General features: G+C 37.1%; 1 protein-coding gene across 5 annotated transcripts in view; it reads right to left on the bottom strand.

Moving 5' to 3' along the window:
• LOC138328979 (proto-oncogene tyrosine-protein kinase ROS-like) overlaps positions 1-23826 on the bottom strand; it is a 101549-nt gene that overhangs the window by 33413 nt on the left and 44310 nt on the right. For all 5 annotated transcript variants that reach the window (XR_011209389.1, XM_069275699.1, XM_069275681.1 and 2 more), the window contains exon 7: positions 15759-16058. Coding sequence is in view for 4 of the 5 variants with exons in the window: in XM_069275699.1 (XP_069131800.1) it covers positions 15759-16058 (300 nt within the window). In the remaining variant the exon portion in view is untranslated. The remainder of the gene's footprint in view (positions 1-15758; positions 16059-23826) is intronic.

Here is a 23826-nt window from a genome sequence, read left to right as displayed (position 1 = left end):
GACACCTGCCCTGTTTCAGTAGCCATACAGATAAGTCTTAACGCTCTTCTATAATCCCTCCCTGAAATATTGACAGAGATTGGCTCCAGGCCCAGGAGAATGTTCTCTGTTGGTCAACCACCTCCTCAAAAACATATCATGTTTTGACTTCTATCTGACCAGGATATTTTCCCCACTAATCCTTGATTTACCCAGAGGGACTAGCTCTTACTGACTTTTCCCTCCTAAAATTTTCTTCAAAACTAGGATCCAGTCCATAACCCTATAGCCACACTTAATACCCCATGTAATGATATACTACAGGACATTTACCACTAAACTCACAGATACATGTAGCTAAAGCCCCCAACTTAACATGGATTTATAACGGATTAACACAGTTAGGTCGTAAAAGTTGTCTCCCTTTATGCTAACACCCTCAAAGTCATCTAAAAATCTATGAATAAAGCATAAACAGTTCATATAATAACAATTGTGATTATTGTTAACAACTGTGTGATACAAGCTGTTTACAGTTTGACATCAAATACATTAAATATGGAATCAGCTGCGTTTGAATTGTGGCATCAAATGTGTACAATGTGGATTTGGTTATGCACTCTAGTGGCAAATACAGCTGTGAACAGCTTGGCATCAATTGTAAGCATGATAACAACAAATTGTATATGCTATGGAATCAGCTATGAGCAATGTGACATCAACTATGAACAAAACGGCATCATTAGTGAGTAGTCAGTTTAACATCTTAGGAAGCAAATGCTTACTACGCTATACAAAGTCAGGGCAATAGATATATAATATTCGATACAAATCAAGTACATCTAACAACACAAATTCAGCCATAAACTGACAATGTGGCATCCACTTAATGCCTACTTATCCAAAGACTTATGATATCTTCGGACAGAGAGTTATCTCCCTCCAAGTATTTATCTTACCACCAGGGGGACAACACTCAGAAGTAATTTGAATTTGACTATTTTGCACAGCTTACAATGACAAGAGTAGGAGAGACCCGAACTGTGATGGTAGTCCACATGTGTGCTAACTCCCCACCGATCTTATCAGGCAGACCATCCTTCTTTCAGAACCATATCAGGATCAATTTAGCTTCCTGATAGTATGTGTAACATGAAACGTCTAGAAAATAAAACCCTTCGTTTAAAAAACATGTATTGCATTTAACAAAATTTAGGTGAAATAAAACCATCTCCTTTAAAAACAACTTTAATCGCCTTTCAAAAAAAGAGCATACAAAATAATGGAATGCCTTCATTTAGATTTTTTACAATTACTTTTTGAAATGAAAGAGATATTAAAATGAACAAAAATTCATCACAAACTGAAACCTTACTGAAGCAATGCGGAACTATCAAATATGACTGTAGATGTTGTTCTCAATTCTGGATGGACCTAGACGAATGTGATACATAATTATTTTTTGAATGCCAGCGATCGAAGATTACATCTAAACACGCCAAATGTATCACTAGAAATAAAAAGGAATATATTTTCTATATCTTCCCAGCTGGCACAGATTACAAAATAATTATAAGTTTTATTTTTGAGATAAGGAAAGAAAATTCTGGCAATGACACTTGCTAGTGAAAAACCTTGAGACAGCTGCCAGAATAAAATGTCCAAGGTTTCCCTGCTCGTATGGAGCATCTGGTGGTAGTATGATGGGGATGCTGACAGCCATACATATGTTTTCTGCCAGGGGTTAGAGGTTAAGGGTCAGGGTTCACTTGTCCCAGTGGTGATGATCATTTGTACGTTAACTTTTAAGTACTACCCCACAGACCCACATGTGTTCCATCTCACAAATTGGTCCAAGAAATACCTCATCAACGTTCCACGCCATCATGCAGGCTACTCCTTATCAAATAATACGTCACGATGAAACTTGCAGCGTAAAACCAGTACCAATGGTTCATAAACAGACCGACTTATGGCGGAGTACTGGGACAATTACTGAACAAATATAAACAGTTAAAGAGAAAATTCTTCTCAGGAGAGTTCCAATATTCCAAAAGGTCATATCCAATTGGTACGTGAAATAATAAAAGTAGAATTTGAGTAGTTGATATTGTTGTAAAATGCTAACTATGCAGGGCAGTAGTAAAGAGATACTCATCATAGCCACATTTCTATCTTGGTCAAGAAACCCTTAGGCAAGTCCCCGATCATTAGGATTATATATATAGGTAGGGTATATATATATATAACTACTTTATCCCATCAAAGAAGATGTACAGGTGCCAAAATCTGTGTGTCCTCGCTTTGTATCTACTACCAAGACATACACCAGATTGTTTATCTCCGTGTATTATTTACTATCAGACATACACGAGATGTTTCCTACGTATTTACTAACACAACATCTTTCATCTATTTATTTTTTAGACGCACAAGTAATATTGTCCTGGTAGCAAAGACATATAGGAAGTCTTTCATCTTTAACATTACTGTTTAGTCACATCAGATATTTCTCTATATTTTCTGAAAAGATATCAATCTTTGAATTATTTCCACTGAGTCAAATGTGTATGACATTGTGCCACTAGCCCACCACATTTGGGTCATGTGTTCGAGGCCACATAGGACAGTTGCCAGGTAGACTGGCCACCAGTCTCTAGCATATTGAAAATCACTTAAATTTGGCTTGATTATCTCTACTAAATGTCTGATTCTAGAGTTTCGTGAGTTTCAAACTAGGGGGAGATAATCTAGTAAAACATTCTGCTGTAAAAGTCTTATCAACAACTTAGGGTCTGATGGCAAGATTTAAACATATTTATTTTATAGTGATATCTTAAGTATACAACTTATATGAAGCCCTCTTCCTGCAGTAGTTCTATGATTTTCTCCAAGTACTCCGACTTTCTGCAATCCCCAAACCCTGGCACACCCTTATATGCCCCTAGTTGTTAATGGGACATAAAACCAAACTAAGCTAAACTGTTAACTCTATCATTCCTTCAGCTGAAAATGTCAGCTATTATGATTTATGATGGGATATTTTACAGAAGTTCAGTTAACCATGAGGGGTGATATTAGATTTTTTTCAGCAGTTATTATTGACATTTGATTGAAGGGCCATTTGTCACACTCATGCATGTAGAAAACTAGAAATGTCTGTATGACACAAATACATGCAAGCCCCTACCGCCATATCGAAGTGGGATGGGATGGGATAGGAAGGGGTGAATAATTTCATGGCAGAGGCATCAAAATGTTAACAACTTGAGAATTATTATTCTATATATGACAGGATTATAATAAAAATCTAATTTTTCATAGGAAGCCCTCCTAATGTTAATAACAATCAGCCAACAGGAAAAGATAAGATCATTTTGTCAATTCCTTGGATTAAAGCCAAATAGAGTCCTATCAGAATAATTGATCAATATCACTCATTGGAGGGTCACCAAGCAGTCCAAAACAAATCCGACATCTATATCATACTTTACACACACAAATACACACTTGACACAAATGTTACATCTATTTCAGGGGGATGCTCCGAGCAGTTAGGGTGACATTTAGATGTGATCATTAGCTAGGAACAACTCTGGAATGTATAGTCATATGCAGAGGAAACAGGGAATTAAATGATGAGCTCTGGTACAGATTTCACGAGGTTCAAATCTGATTATGATGTAGCCTATGTGGACTTGACGACAGAGGCTCTGTGGACAACAGACTCTGTCAGCTGATTGGGGATATTGTCACTGCCCGACTACTGTGTACAGGGTTAGCTGGAGTCTTTGTGTCCAGAGATATAAACCATGACAGAACTGGATCAGTTCAAATCCCATGTAGGGCACCAGGTACTGGGTGGTGGTCTTATATCAGAGTACTCTGGTTGTTCTCTACCTCCTAAACCTGGTTCGTCCTTAAATGACCTAGACTGTTGATAGGATGTTAAACAAATGAAGCCCAATAGACCAAGCCCCTGTGTACAAGTTAAAGGAACAATTTGACCTTATATGAACAATATGACTTCACTCACAGGTTTAAAGTTGCCTATTATGGGATGTTTAAATTATTTGCCAAAGTTCGAGAGAGGAAACTAGATCAGTATGTAAAATATTGTTTGTCAGAAATATATATCTTTCACAAAAGTTACAAATGCTGATGTTTTACGTCAGTAAAATCATGTTAAATTGTCATATGTTACAAAACATTTTATGTGTTACTTTGGGTTTTTCCCCCAAAAATATATGTGTATGGTAAAGACATACACAAACCACTGGAGAAAAGTTTTCCGTGGTAACCAGCTCTAATGCCAGTCATCTTGTTCTCATTACCCGCTAATGTAACTTGGTCTCTGATGATGTGGTTCTGTTGGAAAAATGAAACACAATCACACCAGCTGAAAGTGAAAAACAATTTGTACCAAATCTCGGCTACTTACTGAAACACTTAGAAATAATTTGTGTTAGATATAAAACTATATTCTGTTCCAATATGACATTGCTGCCATGTTACAGCAGATGTACTAGTGTCATGTCTGTATAGGGAGGCACTTTAGTTTGTGCAGCTGATGTTGACACCATTCTGTTTGGTATAGCAATAGCTTCAAGGTTTTTCAGACCCGACAATGTATATTAAAGGAATAAACACCATCAAACTTTTACCCAACCTCTGTGCACAGAGGCGCAGATATCAGGTACTGAACATATGACATATAGGTCTAGTGATTTTTCTCCAAGAACTCTTAACTTTCCTTCCCCTTAAAAATCAGAAATGTCCTTAGATGACCCTGACTATTAATTGGATTTTAACTTAAATAACTTAGAGACGGATAACTCAAAACAAATAACTATACGGTACCATTTAGACCTTGGCGATAGACACTTCAATATCAATAACTGATCATTCAGCGAACTTGGAGACAGAAAAAGTAAATAAAGCACCTGGTTAGTATGTTTATAGTACTTTGAGAGTATGGATGGTAACAATAATCCTGTCCCTTTACACTAAAACGTATCAGGACAGACTGTAGCTGTAACATATGTAATTGCTTGCGATTGTCCTATACTGAGGAAATATGCGACTCCTAATGTAAATAGTTGTAGTAATGTTAGTAGCCTGAACCTACAAAAGACATCTCCTATAACATCAACTAAACAGAAGGAATCCGTAACACAAATGGCTGCCATAGTGTTTCGATTTTCTTTCTCATTTATTGCTTTAGAGGACAAGAAGAGGATGTGTAATATTGGAGGGACATGCATGGGGCTCTGGCACAGATCGAGAATAGTGGGGGTGTTAAGGGGTTTGGGGCACAGATACACAACTTAGACAATACAGATTCAGTGAAATTAGGGATTTGGTTTGCAGAAAAGGGGCATTGGTTAGAGGTACAGAGAAGAATGTGGCATAGGTTTCAGATATAAAGGTGAGGATCGAATAATGGATTTGGGCAGTTAATGGGGTAGGGGGGATAGAAGGTCGCGGTGTAAGTGTTGTAATTAGTTCCAAACCCAAAGCTCATAAAGAAAAAGGGTCAAGGTGAAGGAGAATCACATAATCTGAACCCTTTTTGAAAGAACAATTATAATAACCTTTGAGTGTAAATGATAAATACTTTTAAAATGCCAACAGTATTTCCCATTATGATACCTTCGTTAATACCATTGTAACAATAAAACTCTTTCAGAATCACTCAACATCTAATGTCATTGAAGGCACGTTTAAAAGATTGCAAACAGGAGATTTCCTGACAGAAAACATTTGCCTGATGACCTTTGAATTTGAAGTTGAAGAGAAGGTCAGTAATTAGAAATGCATTTAATCAACAGAAAGGTTATTAATAGCTTTATTATATTTTTATCAAATCATTAGGGAATTATGTTAGTGAACTTTGGACCTATTTAACAAGAGAATCTCAAATTGATCAAGATACATTTAAGCTCATCACCTCTTTTCCAATCTTCCAGGAAGAATCTAGAGAAATGAGGTGGCAATGCTGAAATTGTATTTGTTGTACATGTATATTAATGAAAATAATTTGATAACAGTGACCTAATTTAATTGCACTGCACACTTCATATTGGTGATTCAACAGAGCATATTTCTCATAAAATGAACTTTAACAGTATTGGAAGAACAAGAACTTTTGAAATTTACCAAAGGAAAGTGTTTGCTTTCTCACAATAAATTAAGAATGTAAGAGTAAATCTGATATCTGTTTCTTCCTGAAGTCTATAGACAGTTCATAGGTATGGAAACAAGACATGCTGTCAGAACTAATTCTATCATTAGTGTTAATGCCACACGGAAGTCAATATTTATCTACTGCTTCAAAAATTTGGTTAAATTTCCAACATTTTTTCTTCTAGTCATATTTGATCAAGGCCTGTAACCAGAACTAATGACTTTCCTAAAATATACCCATTACCAAGGTAACATGACTTTCATTACCAGGGTAACATCATTTTAAGTAACTAGATCTTCATAACAAAGGCAGCAAAATCAGGACAGATTAGTGAGCAAATTTTCAAATTCTGGAAATCGTTCTAGTTCTGTAACAACAAAGGTACATACAAATGTAAAGATGCTAAAGTATGATAGTTTGGATGGAGGTTTTTGGAGTATGTCCTAAGAGTCTGTGAAAGGGTATAATTTTGACCGAAATTTTTATTGATGAAACTCAAGAGGAAACTGTTGATTTATTTTCATATATTTCAGACAAACCTTTCAAGGCTTTCATCAGCTTGTTTGTGGGTCAACTAAGAGACCCTTAGTCTCCACATTTAGTATCTAGTGTCTGTCAGCCCCACGGTGGGTACTGCTGGGTTGCCCTGTAAAGGACTGGAGTCTATATCACTTACTTATCCAACTAGTGGTGCTGATGATGGCACTAATGGCTCCTATACTTCACACTAAATGCCTGAGACATGAAGGTCATACACCAGTTTGTATCTGGTAAAAAAAGAGATTTCTCTGATAGGATCTGACATGCCTGGCCCCTGAGGTGCCCCAGGTCATGTGTGAGGACCCACCAACACTCCCTAGGGACCCACTTTGACCACCACTTGTAATGGGTTTTACAGTTCTATAATTACCATCAGATGTTCCCCAAAGTTGGAATTTTACCACAGAATTTTGTCTCCATAGAAATAATGTATACCCAATACGGTGTGGTGGGGTTTGTTTACATAAAAACAAGTTGTTTAGCTGCAACCAAGGCAGTCAGTGAATGACAAACAGCTGTGCTAAATATGACCTCAAAAACAACTTCTCCTTACACAACACCTGCCTTCCAATTCCTTTTTCAATGCTTTGATGAGATTCATCCTTTTGATGACAAAACTATGTTTTTATACGAAGGCCAGTTGTGGACACGTTCCTGTTTTTTTAGTCTTTTCGTTGTCTATTGATCACAGGATTTAGCTCCATTTTCCCACCACATGCTCTTACTCTTTGGGTACAAATTCAAACTATGTGGGGCAGTTGGCATATACTGACTAAATAGATTGGATGTTTTTCTCTAGGCACTCTGACTTTCCCCTCCCTTCAAAACCTGACATGTCCTTACATGACCTGTCTGTTTATTATAAGACACGTGAATCAAAAACAAACAAACAAATGTAAATTACATCTGCTAAAGTCGTTAGTTTTGCTTTCAATTTTTGTTTATGCAACAATTATAATATGAGCGTGAAGACTCTGTCAGAATGTTCTATCAAATTCTGTGGTTCTGATATTGCTGTCCTTCAAATGACCTTGCCAGTTAATAAAATATTATGCAAAACCTTCAGCAACTAGAAGACCTCATGGTTAATGACAAAATCAGGGTCACTTCAATTCCTATTTTTTCTTCTATTACAAACATTTCTCTGACCTCAGTTTTGGACACATTCTAGTTCCCTTGAACACTTATCATTGTGACTGAGGAAAATAAGGAAAGCAAATCCATCTTTCTTGTCCTAATAGAACTCTGATGTGTATTCGCCCACATTGTCTCTGCAGTAGTATCAGATATCACTTAGTATTTATTGTCTGTGTTGTAATAATGATAAATGATACAGTTTTTCCTTAGGCTTATTAGTCCAACTTAATTCATAGTGGAATGTCATAAGAGTTGGATGTCTATTGCACCAGTATAACACAGATTTAGATGACAAGTAAATTACTAATGGTGATGTGTATAGGGCTGCCATTTCTCCTCCACAGATAATGATGTGAAATACCTTCATCAATGGGAGGGGGGGGGGGGGGAGGGGGTTAGTAGGAGAGGGGATGGGGAGGGAAAAAGGGGCAGAAGACCAGGTGTCTCTATGTACTAGTAATGATAGTATAGTAAGCTTCACCTATTGACTTTATCTTTGTTTGTGATATTTGTAGTGATATTCCAGTTTTCTCTCTGTAACAAGACTATTGTAGTGGAATTCTGACATGCTGTAGTACTGACTTCACCCCAATGTACAGTGATGACAGTATTCTAACCTCTCGCCTCAGAAGTTTGGTGATACACACAAAACAGCGATATACTCTTCACCTTCATCACGTTTGTAGAGTGATATCAATATCCACTTTTACTTAATAGTGTTAATTAGGAGTTACCTCCCCTTTACAAAATTATCTCCCCTTAAACAGTTACCTCCCTCACTCTCCGCCCTGTCCTTTGCCATTGATTGAACCCATTCACTGCTGTACTCTGGGTCTTATACCCACAATTAGTGCTGTAACTCCAGTCCTCAGAGTTCAATGCTATCTGGTGAAGCTGGAAGTGGTCCAGAGGAACCCACTGGCCAGCAGCCAACACAGAAACTGACACCTTTGACAAAATACCTATAATATAAGGAATAGAGGTATTCACTAAACGTGCTTTTAAACAAGCAAGGAAGGCTCATAGGCCAGGCACACATTGTATCGGGGATCTCGGGTAATACTATCTAATTGATAGCAATCTGACATCAGTCAATTTTGTCTGGGTAAGAAAACGCATTATGAAGCTCATAAAAAACCTGATGTTTGTAACAGTGTGGCACTTAATGCTAATCACGTTATTTTTGGTTTGGTGAATAATAAAAAGGTTCTTACAAATAAGTATCAACCTCGTAACGAGTGTTACAACCATCACGTGTCAGTTATTACCTGCAATGCTCATAGCCTTTGATTGCTATACATGTTTAAGCTTGGGGCCAATACCCAGAAACTCCAGGGTATCAACTCGCCAAACCTCACAAAGCTACACTGCATTACAGCCCTTCATACTAACAACATAGGAGTGTAAAGCCTACTATAACCTCTACATAATGTGCAGTCATCAGTTCTCAGCATGTCCAAATCTACCTTATTATTGAAATGTGTACAATGCCAGTACATGGAGTGTATGCAATGCCAGTACCAGTGTGAGCCAGTACAAACACCTTTGTCCCACTGCAGGCAGCTACTTCTCTGCCAGACTTTATTGTATGTGTACATACAATGCCAATACCCAGTTTGAGATTATAAAACTGGGTCTCAGTCTGCAACCAAAATCCTCTTCTCCTCCCGTTGGTAACTGTTCTTGTCCCTCTCTGCATGCAGCTGTATCTTTTTCAGCTGGGACAGTCAACTACTTTTCAAGTCAATTTTCCCTGTCCCTTATCTTTGAGTTAACTTGATTTTTCCTGTCTCTGATTGAGTGAAATTCTCCTTTCACCATGTGAGTATATTTTTATTGCTCTATTTAGAGTTAACTTAACTCCCCTTTTCCTATTGTGCTGTGAATCAACTTTTCTTTTATTATTACTCATGCCTATCAGAGTCAAATACTCTGGCCTCATTCTGAGCAATTTTTCCTCATTGAGAGTCGTAACTTTTCGCTCCAACTGTGAGTCAACTACTTTTTAAGTTTACTTCTGTCCGCATTATTACACAACTTAAGTTCTCCTGTCCCATTCTCTGATATTTTCCCCTCAACCCTACTGTGCTACTAACTATTAGAGTCAACCTCTCTTTTTCAGTGTAAGTCAAACTTTTCTTAAGTCTACTTCCATTCGAATCAAGATAAAAATTCTGTGCCCCTGTAAACAAAATAAAATGTCCATCTGAATTGTGATTTGACTACAACTTTATTTACTCTCCTGTTCCAGAGAATATATCTATTTATTCAAAAATGTAAATAAAATTTCCCCAATATATTCTGCTGTCATAATTTGATTGTTCTTTCTTGTTCCACTGTGAGTGGCCCCTGTTGCTCCAGTGTGTCAGTTAACCCTATTGCTTTAACGTAAGACAATTACCATTGCCCTTCTCGGATTCCACTACTGCTCCTATTCAAAAGTCATCTGGCTTCATTTGTAATATTTGGCCCCAATAGTATCGCGGGAGTGTAACTACGGCCCATTGCCAGCAAAAAAAAATATGAGTCAAGCATTGAAAAACAACACTCCTTATAGAAGACATCAACATATTGGTGCAATGACATATGCTTTGGTAACGCTTTGGTAGATCTGGGCTACAGACAACAAAGTGTCAGTCCATCACCAGTCTATAGTCAATCTGGACACTCGATCTGATCTATACTTAAAGGTACATGTACCACACAGTTTAACAAATAGGCCAGTCAATAAAAAAGCTAGGAAAACCCAGTTGAGAGTGGAGCCATGCACTTTGGGCACCCCAACATTTCACCACAAAGTTCTATAGTGTTATCTCATCTATCTCTGGCCTAAATGCTATGGTAATTAGCAAAGACAGATAACAGCACTATCTGTTACCTAACACAAACGAGGCCATGCTTCTCCTTTTGTTTTTCTATGTCTTTCGTTCTGTCTGCTACCAGGGTCACATCCTTTTGATTTCAATAACCAAACTTAAATCCAATTCAAATGTTTCAATTATGTAAAGTAAAGTTTGGCAGAAGTCAGATGTGTTATCTCTACTGTGAATTACCCTGGTCTCGCCATGCAGACACTGCAATCCCCAATACTCATTGTAGGTCTACTCCAGACTGCATCTCAAGACTTTTGTTTTAGTAGTTTACAGTACTCATCCAATTTATTTATATCATAAATTTACCTACTAACACACTTAAACACGAACAAAAGAAAAGTCAGAAATCATTTTAATCTTCCTGTCTTGCCCAAAAGACTAAGAGAATAATTTGCATGACTGTAGATTATGCAAAAGATTTTTTTTTGTTTCATTACATGTCATAATCTTTAGAATGAGCATTAAGATAACAAATTTCTTCATGACAATTACATGTATACAAATTTTGAAAAAAAATATGTCATATCTCCGATATATTTTAAATCATACAAGGTCTATAAGTTAATCAGATTTTTCTGGCAAGCAGATATTGTACAAACATGTATCAAGCCTAAAAGACATCCAAACTAATTTATATTATCTAGATACAAAATAAACTGCTTGAGAATGTTGCCACGTTTCAAATCATATTGCACTGATTGTCGGATAGCTCCATCTTCTGACAATGACGTGGGGCGTATGCAATACTCCAACCGGGCAATTGTCGGTTGATAGATGATATTGTCACTAGAGGAAGGAATGAAGAGGTTTTTGTGAGAGAATTGATAACCCATCAGAGGATGGGTTCCTGAACACCAGGGTAATTTGTCACCACCCTACACTCACAAAGGTACAGCTCCTGTACAGTGTTCGATTGGCCATATACTGTAAGATTCTGCTTAGACAAAAGTGTCAGCAACTTGCATTGAGTATTAAACAGCAGAGATAACAGTTGAACCTATGGAAATATGTTGTGTGTGAATGTTGGGTAGCACTGAATGTCCTGCACAAAACATAACCTAATGAATAGTATGTCCAAAAACATAATCCAATGAATATCATGTACAACAAGAGGCCCAAAGGGCCTTAAGGGTCATCTGACTACCTTGACAATAGTAAAATTAATTATAAATGGTGTCACTTTGTCAGGATCATGTCAGGATCATTTTCAATTTCTTTCAACAAGTTTTATTTCAAACAAGTGGCCCAAGGGCATATAGGAAATTAATTAGATATAGTGTCATGGTAGTCATCTTCGATTTGGGATCAACCAGAGATGTAACAACACTTTGTCGGGACCATGTCAGGATCATTTCATGCAAGTTTCAGCCAAATCGCACCTGTAGAACTTGAGAAGAAGTTCAAAATGTGTTTTCAAGATGGCGGCCATCTTGGATTTCGGATCGACCCGAAAAATAACAACACTTTGTCGGGACCATGTCAGGATCATTTCATACAAGTTTCAGCCAAATTGCACTGGTAGAACTTGAGAAGAAGTTCAAAATGTGAAAAGTTAACGCATGGCGGACGACGACGGACAAAACATGACGACTATAGGTCATCCTGACCCTTCGGGTCAGATGACCTAAAAATATAACCCAATGAATATTAGTCCAAAAATATAACCTATTTATAAATGTCATGTCCCCAAACATAAACCTGGGAATGTCACATCCCTGTTGATGGTAGGAATGGTTTTTATTGAATTTATATAAAGCCCAAACACCCAGAGTGCCTTGAGGAACATCACTGGTTAAAAACATGACCTGAGAAGATAAACACGTGTGAGACAGACAAAAACATGATGTAAGGACAGAAGGCCTTGACACACATCTGTAATTTGTTGATTTACTGGTAGTTCAAAGAATTTAGTGCAACATATATTTCCGGATCTATACTGAATATCTTGTCACATCACGACCAGCGAATGTTTTACACATCTGATCTATGGTATAACAATGTCTATAAACAATTTACAGTAATGGATAGAAGAACCAGAGGAGACAGAATGGAGGGTAAGATGGACAGTCAGACGAAATGAAAAAGAAGATGGTGGAATATATCAAAAAAATGAATGTAATGAGAATGAGTCATCAGTAAATTGATGGTCATTTTCTTGGCTCAGACTCGTGTTTCCAATTTCTTGATTTTAATCTTAATTGGTCTAGATCAGCGCAGTGAATCTTGATTTAAGTATAATCAAGTTTCATTACCAATCTCCATGTTTAGATACTAAGTGATTTTTTATTAACTTTTAACTGTTCGGTTTTGATAATTTGGTAATTTAGAGTGTAATTAAACATCTATGATTTTTCGCCTCTTCATTTTGATGATAAATGATACATTTCTTTAAAGCATGATTTTGTGCCAGATACATAGAAAACAGGCTGTAATACCAGCTGATTTGATCATTGATTTAAACTCTATGGTTTTAATTATCAATGATCTTAGGTTCTATAATGCCTTGTTTGGAGACAGATACATGTCAAATACAGATTATATTTCTGTATTTGTATTTAATCACAACGGTAGATGATGTATAATGTGTCACGTTGTCTGAACTCAGTAAAATACAAAATAACTAGACATTCTGACATTTCTAACGATTAGTTATCTTATGGATGAGCTATAACAATTTTCAGTAGTCACTCCAGAGTTGAGCGTGCATTAGATAGGATTAGCACTGTCTGATATAGTCTGACTTTGTCCAGTCCCTTGTCGGTCGCGGGGAGTCCTCAGTCTAATGGTCGGTCGGCCGTAATGGAGGTAGTAAAACTTGGATCAGTCCAGTTATGGCCCACAAACCCACAAAATCACTACGCACATCTCCAAACAGTTTTCAAATGGAAATCAACAATACAAATAAATTACACGACTATTAAGTTAATCACCAGCGACAAATTTTGATGTCCATAATATTAAGGCTACATTAACTGTTCGTCAGGCTTTTCTATCTCGGCCTCTAGCGTTTATGGTAATGTAGATCTCGATAGTAGTTTTATCTCCTTACTTGGAATAAAACACATGACATTTCCATACAGCAGATACACAGTCATTCTGTACGTTATTTTTATATCATTTCCGACAAATATAGCATGCTGAGATACATATCTTACATTATGAGAATCAGAGGCTCCCCAAGCATGTATTGCTAAGTCAGTGGTTACATTCATCAATTCAAAAAATAAGAGCAAATAAAAAAAAAAAGATAAACAAAATTATTTATTTGTCAAAGTTATCCCCCTTTTATTCTCCTTCAAAACTAGAAATGTCCCTAAACATTCATTGCATATGCCTTTCTTCCATGCATTATAATGGGACCGAGTAGGATATTGGACACTATATGATTGGACAGGATAGACAGACATACTACATGAGTTATACTACATGTCCTTATTTCATGGCGGAGACATCAAAACCACTTTCTTATGTAATTAATATTACTGTAATACGATAAGAGTAAATGTGGAATCCAGATTAGATCTTGAACCCAGGACCTCCGAACAAAAGCCAGTTGAATTACCTGGTCAGCAATAACCCACCCAGTTAATTCTGCTATATTAGTAATTTCTATCTTCAGACTAGGCTTTCTCTTTTCTAAGTGACTGTGCTTATCTTCCAAATAATTTCCTGTATCTACCGTATCTAGTAATTATTTTAAAGACATATGATCCTTTTGTTGTATGTACAAATCATCCTAGGGTGCTTCCTCGTTATCATCAGAATTAGTTTTATGTTGACAATAAAACGTAAGATGTTCCAGTCCACCAGTTAGCGGTCTCATGGATCCTGATGATTACCAGTCATACAAATATACTAGGAGCATTGACAAGGCTTAGAGCTAGTGGGGCTAGCCTGGTTATAGCTACCTACCATCAGTAGATACTAGTCAACATTTTGGAGTTGGTATACTGGTTATTTACCGGAACACCAGTTCCTGGTTTCTACTGTTACTGTAGCATGTGAGTTTTCCTCTTTTTTGATAATGTGATCACATAGTATGTCCTGCTTGATGTCCTCAGCTGTATGCTTCAGTGAGATTGCACTGTAAGGTCGGTAATAGGGGAGACAACTATGGACATACTACAGTCTCTAAATCACACACTCACCATATGCATGCAAATTGTCCTTATATAATGTTCCTAAATAACATAAGCATTAACATTAAATAAAAGTAAACAACCTTTGCCGCTATAAATCAGCTCTTGATATTGTAACAACCATTTTTTTCACTTTGCAATCTTAAGATCCCTCTAGGCAATACTTATTTTGGCATTTTGTCATCATCCAATTTGTTTTGTTTTTTTTAATTATTTTTTTTATTTTCAATCAAAAGAAATGAAAACTGTTGTAAAGGGATCTAATCACAAAAGCCAGGGTAATTGGAAAAGTTGTTGATGAATTAATTAAAACTGGGATATTAATTCTCATAGCAAAAAGTCTGCAGCTGCTTTATGGAAATTCATCAAGAAAACCTCAATTACAATACAACCAACAGCCTTGAGATGTCACTTAAAATACCTGTAATTTCATTCAACTTTAAAATTCTAGGATTAAAATGGCCCCAACTCATGCCATTTAAACACCAATATTGATTTTTTCCCTTTGAATACAGGCAGTTTCATTCTCTCATATCCTCAGCTCAGAATTAATGAAGTATTTCATCACTAGCCAAATAACACCAACAGAACAGGAAGTTGACCACCAAAAAAATGTCTTGTTGACACCAACAGGAAGTTGATCACAAAAAAAAATGTCTTGGTGACACCAACAGGAAGTTGATCACCAAAACAAATGTCTTGGTGACACCAACAGGAAGTTGACCACCAAAAAAATGTCTTGGTGACACCCACAGGAAGTTGATCACCAAACAAATGTCTTGGTGACACCCAAAGGAAGTTGACCATCAAAAAAATGTCTTGGTGACACCCACAGGAAGTTGATAAAAAAATAAACCTCTTGGTGACAGTTTTACTGTAATTACTAAATTTCCTAATACTTACAGTTACCAGCGTTTGGTGTGGTGACGTTGACGGAGTCTGGTGGTCCCTCGCCGTCGCTGTTCCATGCCGACACCGTGACGTAGTATAGCTGGGAGGACTGTAGCTGTTGTAAAGTCCAGGACGTCACATTCCCAGGCACCTCACGATTTACTTGTTTTAGGCTCGGGTGGTTGACAGGGTCAAGGTTTAATCGGTAGCCCAATATCGGTCCGTTAGTGAAGATCGGAGCCTTCCAGGAAATGGTGATTACAGAGGGGGTCGGTGCAGACACATCCAAAATATACGGGGGCGAGGAAGGAGCTAAAAATAAAACATAAAAATAAAATCATATCTTCAACCTCATTCATCTAAAATCAATTAAAAAAGGGTATGAAGAAACTAGACATGAAATTGAAATGTCCTTGCTATTAAACATTCAAGCAATGGGGTCATGGGATGAAAAAGACAAATCATATGAAAGAAGCAATATTTTTAACCTTGATCTGTTCTGCTTTGGAGAAAAGATATTCTAATGATAAATCCTGAAATTGAGAAATGGATTGAGAAATTTCAGATTAATTAAGATAACTTCCTTTACAATGATCAATGGTATGAAAGGAGGAAAATGTATGGATTCTGATAAAAAAACCTGATATTGTTGAAGTTCTGAATTCTGAAACATTAAAAATTTAGAAAAATTTTTGTCATCCTTCAAAAATATTGTAAACTTTGGTAACAGAGATGCTAATGTTGTGTGGCCGACACTGCAAATAACACCTACCATGGAGATAGACCAATGACCCCTATAGTGACGTTGTAAACAAAACTAATATATGAGATGCTTACTCATTTGTTCTGCACTTTATCCTAAAAATCTGACTTTGGACATCGTTATTCAAACAACTTATCTGCACACAACTGAAGCCTGGCCACCTTAGGTGATAATGAAGCCGTTATAACTAGCGATGCCACCAGCACGGCTACAGTGCACATATGACAACAGTTCATCATGTACTCTACAATAATTTAGTGATGAGCTACACTGCCCATTCATCAACTATTGTAATACTATTAGAAAAAGTTTTGTAAGAAAACGAAAGAAGTTGCAGATTTTAGTAGCTTTGAGTAATGTTTTAACTGCTGGAAAACAGGCAAGAGAATATCATCTGTTTTGATTAAGATGAGAGTCGTCCATCAGTCAGCTAAGGATGGGCTGCTATACAACATGGTATCCGCTGGCTCGGTTTTATAGGGTCGCCATGAATCTCATATATTTCTTAGATCTGGGATGTTTTTCAGTCAAATGAATGAGAAATCCTCTTTTAGAAATACATTCAGTTGAAGAGATTGCCAGGCTTGAAAACATATCGAGTAGTCACATCTTTGTATTGCATTGTATCGGCTGATGTGTTACATAGTGGGTGATGTATTTTGTGTGATGTTCGTAACATGCTTTGTGTATTCTTTGTGTTGGGTTCTGAAAGTTGTACTGGTGTATTAGAGTCTATTTGTTATGTATTTTGTGTGATGTTTGTAACATATTTTTGTATTCTTTGTGTTGTGTTCTGAAAGTGGTACTAGTGTATTAGAGTCTATGTGCTATGTATTTTGTGTAATGTTTGTAACATGTTTTGTGTAATTTTGCTGTGTTTTGTTCTGAATGTTGTACTGGTGTATAGAGTCTATGTGTTATGTATTTTGTGTCATGTTTGTAACATGTTTTGTGTAATTTTGTTGTGTTTTGTTCTGAATGTTGTACTGGTGTATAGAGTCTATGTGTTATGTATTTTGTGTCATGTTTGTAACATGTTTTGTGTAATTTTGTTGTGTTTTGTTCTGAATGTTGTACTGGTGTATAGAGTCTATGCGTTATGTATTTTGTGTAATGTTTGTAACATGTTTTGTGTAATTTTGTTGTGTTTTGTTCTGAATGTTGTACTGGTGTATAGAGTCTATGTGTTATGTATTTTGTGTCATGTTTGTAACATGTTTTGTGTAATTTTGTTGTGTTTTGTTCTGAATGTTGTACTGGTGTATAGAGTCTATGTGTTATGTATTTTGTGTATGTTTGTAACATGTTTTGTGTAATTTTGTTGTGTTTTGTTCTGAATGTTGTACTGGTGTATAGAGTCTATGTACTATGTATTTTGTGTCATGTTTGTACATGTTTTGTGTAATTTTGTTGTGTTTTGTTCTGAATGTTGTACTGGTGTATTAGAGTCTATGTGCTATGTATTTTGTGTCATGTTTGTAACATGTTTTGTGTAATTTTGTTGTGTTTTGTTCTGAATGTTGTACTGGTGTATTAGAGTCTATTTGTTATGTATTTTGTGTGATGTTTGTAACATATTTTGTGTATTCTTTGAGTTTTGTTCTGAAAGTGGTACTAGTGTATTAGAGTCTATGCGTTATGTATTTTGTGTCATGTTTGTAACATGTTTTGTGTAATTTTGTTGTGTTTTGTCTGAATTTTGTACTGGTGTATAGAGTCTATTTGTTATGTATTTTGTGTCATGTTTGTAACATGTTTTGTGTAATTTTGTTGTGTTTTGTTCTGAATGTTGTACTGGTGTATAGAGTCTATGCGTTATGTATTTTGTGTAATGTTTGTAACATGTTTTGTGTAATTTTGTTGTGTTTTGTTCTGAATGTTGTACTGGTGTATAGAGTCTATGCGTTATGTATTTTGTGTAATGTTTGTAACATGTTTTGTGTAATTTTGTTGTGTTTTGTTCTGAATGTTGTACTGGTGTATAGAGTCTATGCGTTATGTATTTTGTGTAATGTTTGTAACATGTTTTGTGTAATTTTGTTGTGTTTTGTTCTGAATGTTGTACTGGTGTATAGAGTCTATGTGTTATGTATTTTGTGTAATGTTTGTAACATGTTTTGTGTAATTTTGTTGTGTTTTGTCTGAATGTTGTACTGGTGTATAGAGTCTATGTGTTATGTATTTTGTGTCATGTTTATAACATGTTTTGTTTATTTTTTTATATTTTTTTCTGAAAGTGGTACTAGTGTATTAGAGTCTATGTGCTATGTATTTTGTGTAATGTTTGTAACATGTTTTGTGTAATGTTTGTAACATGTTTTGTGTAATTTTGTTGTGTTTTGTTCTGAATGTTGTACTGGTGTATAGAGTCTATGCGTTATGTATTTTGTGTAATGTTTGTAACATGTTTTGTGTAATTTTGTTGTGTTTTGTTCTGAATGTTGTACTGGTGTATAGAGTCTATGTGCTATGTATTTTGTGTCATGTTTGTAACATGTTTTGTGTAATTTTGTTGTGTTTTGTTCTGAATGTTGTACTGGTGTATAGAGTCTATGTACTATGTATTTTGTGTCATGTTTGTAACATGTTTTGTGTAATTTTGTTGTGTTTTGTTCTGAATGTTGTACTGGTGTATAGAGTCTATGTGTTATGTATTTTGTGTAATGTTTGTAACATGTTTTGTGTAATTTTGTTGTGTTTTGTTCTGAATGTTGTACTAGTGTATTAGAGTCTATGTGTTATGTATTTTGTGTAATGTTTGTAACATGTTTTGTGTAATTTTGTTGTGTTTTGTTCTGAATGTTGTACTGGTGTATAGAGTCTATGTGTTATGTATTTTGTGTCATGTTTATAATATGTTTCATATACTACATCTAAATAATATAATATTTTGATCCTTCTGCCGATACAATACTCATCATTATGAAAGACCTACAGGACGTTGGAAACCTCTGTGTATATTAAGTGTTGTGTTTTATGTATTACATTTTGTGTGTTGTATCTAAACATTGTATTTTGTGTGTTGTAGGATAGTCATGTGTGTTGTCTTCTCTAAAGCGTATGTTATGTGTTATATATGAGATGTTGCATTCTGTATAGCTAACTACTTGTTATATTCTGTGTTGTATACCACGGGTTCTACACAAAATGTTGTGTTTTCCATTTTAAACAATGTGTTGTATTCAGTAAGTCAGCTATGTTGTATTCTTGTATCCGCCATTACAAGCTATATATTGTATTATGTATGTCAGTAAGTGGACTGAATACTTCAGTTGTCCCTGACACAACCTTTCTATTCTACATGATGTCTGTATCACCGTCCATAAACATTTCACCAGTGATATTAGAGCCATGGAAATGATAAACCTGACTACACCTAACTAGTGACATCTACCTAGTGTCCAAGGAGTCCCAAAATGATACATTTCCTCTATAGTTACTATTCTATTTATTTCTGTCTGCGCTTGAGCTATTTCCTATTTAACAAGACTGTTTTTTTCAATCCTACGGCACAATCAAATAAAGTGTTATAAAGAGGGAGAGACACAGATAATATGTCGTCTGTGGAGTCCTAATGATTGCTTGTCTCCAGACTAAGTGTATGGGATCTGTCTTGTGCTGGTGAAGATCTATGGGGGATGAAGGTGTGTGTGTGGGGGGAGGGGAGTGATCTGTGAATGGGAGGGGACTTACAGTAGGATGGCTTTGTTAGTGGCTCTTTGAGTGATTGAAACATGAGAGGGTCAATCATGGGTGGGGGTAGGTGGTTTTAGAAAAAGGGACATTGAGATGGGGAGGGGGACTTTCTGAGGAGGGCCTCATCTGTAGATGTCTAAAGACTCAGTATAGAATGAAGTTGGAAAGGCTGAAGACAGACAAGGAGATTACTTCTGTCAGTAATTCTGACATACCAATCTCCCTCTGTCCATCTCTCAATCATAGGTAGTGAAGGACAGGTGAATTCTGATATATCCAGGTCTTCTCTGATAAACCATTTACAAACGACAAATATCCTTACTGGACAAAATGTGTCCTGATAATCCAAGAAGGATTTTCCTATTACTAGAAGACAATGATAAGCAAACTATCTCCCTGGTTTTGTCATGGATAGATATCTTCTAGACGACAAAGTATCATCATTATCTATAACATTAGATCATGAATGTGACTGTGAACTCTGGATTTGTTAAAATAATAAAAAAAAACATTAAATAACAAGATCACATACTTGAAGCAGCAGCATTCATCATTACATCATTACTTGAAAACCATGCATTTCCATCATTACTTCATTGGCAGCCAAGTCCTTTGTTACATCACCTTTGCAACAGTTTCCTTGGTTACATCATTGAAAGTTTCTTTGTTATTATATCATTAGCAGCTCTCTCCCTAGTTACATTATTGGCAGCTGTCCTCTTTGTTACATCATAGACAGCTGTCTCCCTGGTTACATCATTGGCAACTGTCTTCCTGGTAACATCATTGGCAGCTGTCTCCTTGGTTACATCCTTGGCAACTGTCTCCTTGGTTAAATCATTGGCAACTGTCTCCCTGGTTACATCATTGGCAACTGTCTCCGGTTACATCCTGGCAACTGTCTCCCTGGTTACATCATTGGCAACTGTCTCCTGGTCATCATGCGTGTCATCATGGCACTGTCTCCTGGTTACATCATTGGCAAACTGTCTCCTTGGTTACATCCTTGGCAACTGTCTCCTTGGTTAAATCATTGGCAGCTAACACCCTGGTTACATCATTGGCAGTCGGTTCCCTTGTTACATCATTGGCAACTGTCTCCCTGGTTACATCATTGGCAGCTGTCTCCTTGGTTACATCCTTGGCAACTGTCTCCTTGGTTAAATCATTGGCAGCTAACACCCTGGTTACATCATTGGCAGTCGGTTCCCTTGTTACATCATTGGCAACTGTCTCCCTGGTTACATCATTGGTAGTTGTCTCCCTGGTTACATAATTGGTAGTTGTCTCCCTGGTTAGCTGTCTCCCTGGTTACATCATTGGCAACTATCTACTTGGTTACATCATTGGTGGCTGTCTCCTTGGTTGCATTATTGGCAACTGTCTCCCTGTTTACATCATTGGTGGCTGTCTCCTTGGTTACATCATTGGCAACTGTCTCCTTGGTTACATCATTGGTGGCTGTCTCCTTGGTTACATCATTGGTGGCTGTCTCCTTGGTTGCATTATTGGCAACTGTCTCCCTGTTTACATCATTGGTGGCTGTCTCCTTGGTTAAATTATTGGCAAATGTCTCCTTGGTTAAATCAGGATCAAAGAAGTAATATCAACAGGATTTTCCAGATGACACGGGATCCAATCAAACGTAAGTCTGTTGGATACGAATTACTTCAAATGGTAAATATGGGACAAGGAAGTAATTCTAACCGTGTGGACAAAACAAAATTGTCAAATTTTTGAGGCGATCTGCCCCTTTATCAAGACAAATAAAACGAACACGATTACATAATAGGGTATGTAATCTGGTTAAATCATTGATAGCTAACACCCTGGTTACATCATTGGCAGTTGGTTCCCTTGTTACATTATTGGCAGCTGTCTCCTTGGTTATATCATTGGTGGCTGTCTCCCTAGATACATTGCTGGCAGTTGTCTCCCTGGTTAAATCTTTGGCAGTTGTCTCCCTGGTTAAATCATTGGCAGTTGTCTCCCTGGTTAAATCATTGGCAGTTGTCTCCCTGGTTAAATCATTGGCAGTTGTCTCCCTGGTTAAATCATTGGCAGTTGTCTCCCTGGTTAAATCTTTGGCAGTTGTCTCCCTGGTTAAATCTTTGGCAGTTGTCTCCCTGGTTAAATCATTGGCAGTTGTCTCCCTGGTTAAATCATTGGCAGTTGTCTCCCTGGTTAAATCTTTGGCAGTTGTCTCCCTGGTTAAATCATTGGCAGTTGTCTCCCTGGTTAAATCTTTGGCAGTTGTCTCCGTGGTTAAATCATTGGCAGTTGTCTCCCTGGTTAAATCTTTGGCAGTTGTCTCCCTGGTTAAATCATTGGCAGTTGTCTCCCTGGTTAAATCTTTGGCAGTTGTCTCCCTGGTTAAATCTTTGGCAGTTGTCTCCCTGGTTAAATCTTTGGCAGTTGTCTCCGTGGTTAAATCATTGGCAGTTGTCTCCCTGGTTAAATCTTTGGCAGTTGTCTCCCTGGTTAAATCTTTGGCAGTTGTCTCCCTGGTTAAATCATTGGCAGTTGTCTCCGTGGTTAAATCTTTGGCAGTTGTCTCCGTGGTTAAATCTTTGGCAGTTGTCTCCCTGGTTAAATCATTGGCAGTTGTCTCCGTGGTTAAATCATTGGCAGCTGTCTCCCCTGGTTAAATCATTGGCAGTTGTCTCCCTGGTTAAATCATTGGCAGTTGTCTCCCTGGTTAAATCTTTGGCAGTTGTCTCCCTGGTTAAATCTTTGGCAGTTGTCTCCCTGGTTAAATCTTTGGCAGTTGTCTCCCTGGTTAAATCTTTGGCAGTTGTCTCCCTGGTTAAATCATTGGCAGTTGTCTCCCTGGTTAAATCATTGGCAGTTGTCTCCCTGGTTAAATCATTGGCAGTTGTCTCCCTGGTTAAATCTTTGGCAGTTGTCTCCCTGGTTAAATCTTTGGCAGTTGTCTCCCTGGTTAAATCTTTGGCAGTTGTCTCCCTGGTTAAATCTTTGGCAGTTGTCTCCCTGGTTAAATCTTTTGGCAGTTGTCTCCCTGGTTAAATCTTTGGCAGTTGTCTCCCTGGTTAAATCTTTGGCAGTTGTCTCCCTGGTTAAATCTTTGGCAGTTGTCTCCCTGGTTAAATCTTTGGCAGTTGTCTCCCTGGTTAAATCTTTGGCAGTTGTCTCCCTGGTTAAATCTTTGGCAGTTGTATCCCTGGTTAAATCTGTGGCAGTTGTCTTCCTGGTTAAATCTTTGGCAGTTGTCTCCCTGGTTAAATCTTTGGCAGTTGTCTCCCTGGTTAAATCTTTGGCAGTTGTCTACTTGGTTAAAGCTTTGGCAGTTGTCTACTTGGTTACATCATTGGCAGTCTCATCTCGAAATATATTTTCTGGAAACATCATTGCATCCATTATTCTTGATGAATCATGGGCAACCAACTACATCCTGGTCATGTCTGTTGGTTTCCATGACGATCTGAGATCACCTCTGAGACTGTCTCTGTCTGATAGACCATTTGACACCTCAGTATCTGTAGCATCTGTGCTGATATGGAGCCTATGGTACACACTACACCCAATGTCACACCTATGTAAAGCAGCTTCTGTGTAAAGTAGGATTGGGTATAAAATGTATACAGGTCACTATATGTGGTC

This window comes from Argopecten irradians, chromosome 1, assembly GCF_041381155.1.
Source record: "Argopecten irradians isolate NY chromosome 1, Ai_NY, whole genome shotgun sequence".
Classification (NCBI taxonomy): Eukaryota; Metazoa; Mollusca; class Bivalvia; order Pectinida; family Pectinidae; genus Argopecten; species Argopecten irradians.
The sequence above is the reverse complement of the archived record's forward strand: the minus strand, read 5'-3'. Positions and strand labels throughout refer to the sequence as shown.